Consider the following 6459-nt stretch of genomic DNA (forward strand, 5'->3'; position numbering starts at 1 on the left):
CCCCCCAACCGAACAAAAAACCAAAACATGCCGATCAATCGCGAGGCTGATTTTCAAGTCTTGGAATACCAGAAAACACTGGAAAAAGTTAACATCTACCATGGCAAAGTGATATGACCACAGAATTTTAGGATTGCCAACTTGATGGCAGTCTCAGGCAAAATAATACTGGACTCGCTTAACAAAGAATTAAAGGAGAATAACAATTAATGTCAGTCAACCTGAATTTAAGAAATAAAGGTCATGTCAAAAGCTTGGTTGCTAAAGGTAATGCTGCTGATGTAATGTACCATTTAAACCACTTGATGTGGTCCTCCATGACATTTTGACAGAGAAACACTGGCTAACAAGTCTCACCATGTAGCTGTAAATAACAATACATCATTTTCAAGCGAAATCCCAAGGGTTTGGTCCTTGGCGTTATCCCTGACGTGGAGTGATCTGGTTCACTCAGTAAAATTGAGCATAACAAAACAATATACATTTCAATTAAGCTAAATGTAAAGATATGCACTGAGAAATAAAAGCATATAGGCCAATCTTACAGGACCAGGGATTATCCTGGGAAACATCATCTCCAAAGATGATTTATGGGCCAGGGAAGTTAACCATCTGAAGATGAGTTCACACCAACCCTGTGACCAAAAGGTCTAGTCAAATACTTAAAAATGGGAACACTGAGTAAGACTTTATATTACCTGTCTATTTAGAACACATGGAACTGTCACTGGCATACTGCGTCCAGCTGTGATGCCACAATTCAAGGAGGATATTGATAAACTGAAGATATTTCAGAGAGCAGTTACAGGAAAAATACAAAGACTGAAAAATGTGTCTTCAAAGGTGATGCAAAGAGCTCAAATCAGTTTGGCTGCCTATGATTGTTCTGCACTTGCTCACTAATTTTTTACATCAACAACAGATTTGTTTTTGAAAAATAAAATAAAATACCCCAGTTCAACAAGTATTAATTTAGGGGAGTCTTATCATGTTTTATGCAGCCAGTTGGGCGATAGATAATCACTTCCGCCCTCAAAATTTGTGAATAAATAAAGGCCAGATTTTTAAAGACCCCAAAATTTTGAAGAGTGCTCAGCATGCCTTTCAAAAGCATCCAGGCATGGAAATCAAAGGGAGTTAAGTTAGGCTTCCAGGGACAGTTCCACAAGATCCCAGGTACCTATTTGCATCTTTAGACACCTTGCCTTTAACAATCTGTCCTTTGACCTTTTTTTGATAAATTACATGTAGAAACTTTGTCTTGTTAAAATGTATTAGTCGAACAGCATTTTAGCAGGCGTGCTCAGCCCTTAGCCCACATGGCAGATCTAGCATGCAGAGCCATGTGATTCAGCCTGTAGGGGTCCCCAAGGCTCTGGAAATTTGAAAGGTGGTGAGAAGTGATAATTCATGCCACCAGCATTCCCCCATCTCCTAATTTCCAAGCACCACGGTCCAGATCCATGGCACGTCAGGGGCTGGGGTGACAGCCCCAATCTAGCACATGCAAGGTCAGGGCTGGGGCAAGAGGCCCAATCCAGTACACACAGGGCAAGGGCCTTGGCTGGAGCAGTGGGCCAAATGCCTATCTGGCATTCATAGGACTGGGGCAGTAGGCCCAATCCAGTGATAGGTCTGGAGCAATGGGGCCTGCTTGGAGCTAGGGTTAAGACAGCGCACCTAATTTAGCACATACAGGCCTGGGGCTGGGACAGCAACACCCTATCCAGTGCACATGTGGCGAAGGCTGGAGCTGGAGGCCCAATACATCACAGGGGCTAAGGCTCTGGCCACAGCACACTGGATTGGATGCACATGCTGGATTTAGCCCAGAAAGCCACCCACCATCTTAATCTTAAAAAAATATTTATTATTGTTTCAGAGATGTTCTAAGAATGCAACACTCCCAGATATTTTCCAAATCTAATGTAGCTGCATAATTCAACAGGCCACTCTGGCAAAGAAATTTTTAAAGCTGCAGTTCTAACCCTAAGTTTGTATAACATTAAAAAAAAAAAAAGTTAAATACTTCCAGCAGAATTTTACCCAGGATCATATATAAAAATTTAATAAAGAAGGAGGAGGACTTAGGCAGAACAATCCAATCATAATTTACTTTTGCAACATTTCCTGTGCTGCTACCCACAAGCCACTGTGGTCTTCAACAGTTCCCATCAGAGATGATTATGTATTAACAGAACTATTTTTACAGATGCATAAACAACCATTCCCTGAATCAACAGATTCATCATTCACTTTCAAGATGCAAGGGCCCAATCCAAAACCCACTTAATCCTTAAAGAGGCTCTCATTGATGTCAACAGGCTTTGGCACAGGCATCACTGCCCACAAGTGGGAGACAACCAGGAATTCTGTCCTGGCCCTTGGCTGTCTTATTTTTTGAATAGGTCGCAAATGACTGTTACATAAAATTTGGAGACTTCACATAAAAGGAAAAATTAACAATTGAGCTATGCTACTCCTTCTTAAAATACAGAAGCATAACTAAAACCAGGCCTGACCTTACATCCAGCAACTACAAATTGATGAGTGCCACATAGAGGAGAATTCAACAGAAGAAACCTAAAAAATTCTTCTAGGGCTGAAAGTTTCTGTGGGGCGCACTGGAAACAGGGCCTAAGTATTCTTGACCTGAATGATGCAATCCTTGTTATAATGCTACCTACATTTCATTTACCTCTAAAAAAGTTAATATGCGCTTGTTTGATGGTGGGGGGAGCACACAGCCTTTTATACTGTGGGAACAAAGTCTAATCATCTCATCTGTATCTTTCATTAGCTTCTATTGTGAACTATCACAATGTCTCTTTTGATCGGTGTCTAGAGCAAAATCTTCCTATTCTTAAAAATTTGCTAATACAGTAATATATTTTTTACTTCAGATTGTGGTACTATAACAGAATTAGCCATTTATGTGTGGGAAGTGTGTGGGGGGGGGTCAAATAATTTAGCCATAAACAGGCATTTTTCCTCAGAATTTTAAATGAAAAAAAGCAGTTAAGCTAATATATGTAGTCTTAAATATATACAATACATAATATGTTAAAATACACACAAAAATACAAACAAATAAAATTCAGTATCTCCTTTCTTTGAGATGTGTCCATCTGTTCTTGTAAAAACATTGGCTTTTATCTTCCCTAGTCCCTTTCACAGCCTGGGATTTACAATCCTTTTTCACTCTTCATTCTGCTAGGCTAAAACAAGCCAACCTCCTCTAGGTAGGTATATAAGACTCAAGATAGCTTATTTGCCCAGCACCAAATTATCACATCTATTCTACCTTCAGTCCTCGATCTAGTGCACACAAAGCTAGTGTTCTCTGTCTCTGTACAGTACTTCCTTATGTAGTACAGTGCTACACATGGTGCCTACCCTTCTCTGCACCTGTCCCAATGGGAGTTCATCTTTCTTCCAACACACATGATCAGAACTGCATTCCATCTGGAAACATCCTTCCCAGTTCATCCCAGGCTTGCAGTTGCCTTTTTCCATAGCAATAAATTGCTGCCACCTGTATTTACAGTTGATGTCAATTGCTATATTACTCCATAACAAATTTTACTGGTCCCTTAGGGTGCCTATACACAAGCAGCAAGGCTGCTCCAACATGCTGAGCAGACTCGATTAATTGAGTCTTCTAGAGCATAGTAATTACCACACTCCAGCAGACTCCAGCATCTCCTGTATCAGCATCCTTCCTCTGAGAAATGGTGGCAGGGGCACTCTAACTAAAACTCATCAAATGAGCTGTAGTTAAAACACCCTCACTGCCATTTTTCAGCACAGGGACACTGATACACGAGACACTCCAGGTACTTTAATTTAGAGTGGCTCTCAGAACCACTCTAATTAAAGCACTTTCCCCCCTCTCCCGCTCCCACAGCACACGTATAAACCCTCTTTGGTTCCAAATCCTGCTAACTGCTTTTAGTTTTAAATGTGTTATTGGTCATTTATATTTACAGAGCTTAAAAGAGCCATTTTTCAAATGAGGTGCTGCCCCACCATACACCTGGGGAACTCCCACATTTATTGGCCACTCTGGTTTTCTAATCTTCCAGAACTAATCAACTGCTTGGCAGAAGTTTGCCACATTCGTCTTTCCTCAATCCTCTATCTTAGAGGGTGCATCTACACATGCAATTAACAAGATGCAATAAAGTTGTGAGGTTTCATTACCTCCTCATAAAAAGATCTGATAATTTCACAGATGTCAAGGCTACAAGGCATCATCACTATATCATCTATAGCTTGAGCTCCTGCGTATCACACACCATAGAAATTCACCAAAGAATCTCTGCATAAAACCTGATAATTAGTGTTTAACTACTGCATATCTTACAGAAAGACTTCTAGTCCTAAACCAGAGTTAGAAGATGGAGAATCCACCAGTTTTTAATGTATTGCTCCCGGACACGACATCTTCATGGGCACCCATGACCACAGTCCATTGAATTGGGTCAGAGCAGCCCCAGCTGGCAGCAGGCCCTGGGAGTCAGCCTGCCAGCCCAGGCTGATCTGACCTGGCTCAAGGTGCTGCAGAGGAGATGGCTGGGGCACAAGGGTGCTCCAGTGCAGGGTTGGCTGGCAGGCAGCCCCTGCACTGAAGCCCCTTGTGCCCCAGCCATCCCTGTCAGCATCTACATGTGCATTGCTGTGCACTAAAAAATGCTACCACAGGATAGTATTTGTATGTACAAGAACTAACCTGCAGCAGAGTTAATTAGTCTCTTGTAGTTCAATAGGGTTGCATGTATAGACACTGATATTTTACTGCAGAGCTAATTACTGCAGTAAACATCTCATGTAGATGCACTCACTGATTCTTATTTTAATCTCTTTCACTACATTGGTCATTGTGTGAACTTCATATAATGGCTTTTATCTTTTGTATATGGTTTTTTTTTATCATTTAGCTTATTCATCATACCTAACATCCAAAACAACCATAAAAATAAGATCATAGGAAAACAGGACTGGAAGGGACCTCATCGGGTCATCTAGTCCATCCCCCAGCTCCAAAACAGTGACTAAGTGATCCCAGCCAATTGTCTAACGTGCCCATGAGAACTTACAGGGATGGAGATACCACACTTCTCTAGGTAGTTTATTCCAGTACTTAACACTCTCATAGTGAGAAAGTTCTTCCTAACCTGCAACCTTCCTAAATTTCCTCTGCTAGTTTGAAGCCATTGCTCCTAGTCCTTTCCCCTACAGCCACAGAGACTCCTCCATCTTCATCCCCTTTAGAGTCCATTTGTAGCTAGAAGTGTAGGATTTTAGTCTTCTTGAAGTTCAAAGAAAGCAACTATTTCAATTCAACGACCTGTCATCAAAAACTTCAAACAGTCTGCAAATAAATACATAATATAAAATATGAAAGACTGATTAGAGAACAACTCACCCCAGAAGAAAAGAAATTAGTCATGAAAATCATCTTCCAAAATTAAAAAAAATATTTCAAGGGAGGACAAACCTTTAAAGCCATCAGGATAGACTTCTGGAAGAAACTTAGTGCTGATATCGCCCTGAACAAAGCGTGGATGGATTATCACTTCTCGCAGCAAAGCAATATTATGAGTCACACCTAAAAATAAAACAAGTCAAATCAGATGAATGTCATTCCCAAACAACACTGGGAAAGCCATAAAACAAAATGAAATAAGCAGCCCTACAGCCCCAAAACCCACACACACACACCCGCCCACCTCCCTCTAAATTCCAGTCAACAAATTTGAGTGTCCATAGACCTAGAGAGACAACTTACGTGAAGTTCCTAGTCCACTCATGATATACTCATATGTCATTTTCTAATTAAATCTCCATCCACTTGAAATACATTCTTGTGAAGGTTGTATAATTATAGTAATTAAAAAGAAAAAAAGTCATATGTGTCTCTATATCATGTCATCAATTGTAATTCATTAAAAAAAATGATCGAGCTTAACAAAAAAAATGTAAACTTATGTTTATATTTCATACGCTTTTACACAACTCTGGCCAAATCTCTAATCAAGTTTTAATATTTATATTTTGCATTATGTGGCATTGGTGCGTGGTACTGGTATGACCCATAAAGTATAGCTATATAGCAGAACGGCACACAATGGCAAAGCTGTAAACTGGGTGGTTGATATGCCACCCAGACTGGGTGTGAGCTGCAAAAAAAAGAGATCTGAGAAAAAGAATTCTCCACATAAAGGACTGCTAAATGGGACTTCATAGGTTAAGTATAGCTGAAAGCCCTACCATCATGCTGTAAATCCCCATGAAACCAAAGGAATCAACCACCAAGAAAAGGAAGGAAGAGCTACTATATTTATTTAAATCTAAGACAACCCCATGGAAAATTCATAGTTTCATAGTTAGTAGGGTCGGAAGGGACCTGAGCAGATCATCAAGTCCGACCCCCTGCCATGGCAGGAAAGAGTACTG

At 40.5% G+C, this 6459-nt stretch overlaps 1 protein-coding gene across 1 annotated transcript in view; it reads right to left on the reverse strand.

The window, feature by feature from the left end:
• PCCA (propionyl-CoA carboxylase alpha subunit) overlaps nucleotides 1-6459 on the reverse strand; it is a 446742-nt gene that overhangs the window by 209576 nt on the left and 230707 nt on the right. The window contains exon 17 of the mRNA XM_019528487.1: nucleotides 5501-5611. Coding sequence (XP_019384032.1) covers nucleotides 5501-5611 — 111 coding nt within the window. The remainder of the gene's footprint in view (nucleotides 1-5500; nucleotides 5612-6459) is intronic.

Source organism: Crocodylus porosus, unplaced genomic scaffold (genome assembly GCF_001723895.1).
Source record: "Crocodylus porosus isolate Cpor-Errol unplaced genomic scaffold, CroPor_comp1, whole genome shotgun sequence".
Taxonomy (NCBI): Eukaryota; Metazoa; Chordata; order Crocodylia; family Crocodylidae; genus Crocodylus; species Crocodylus porosus.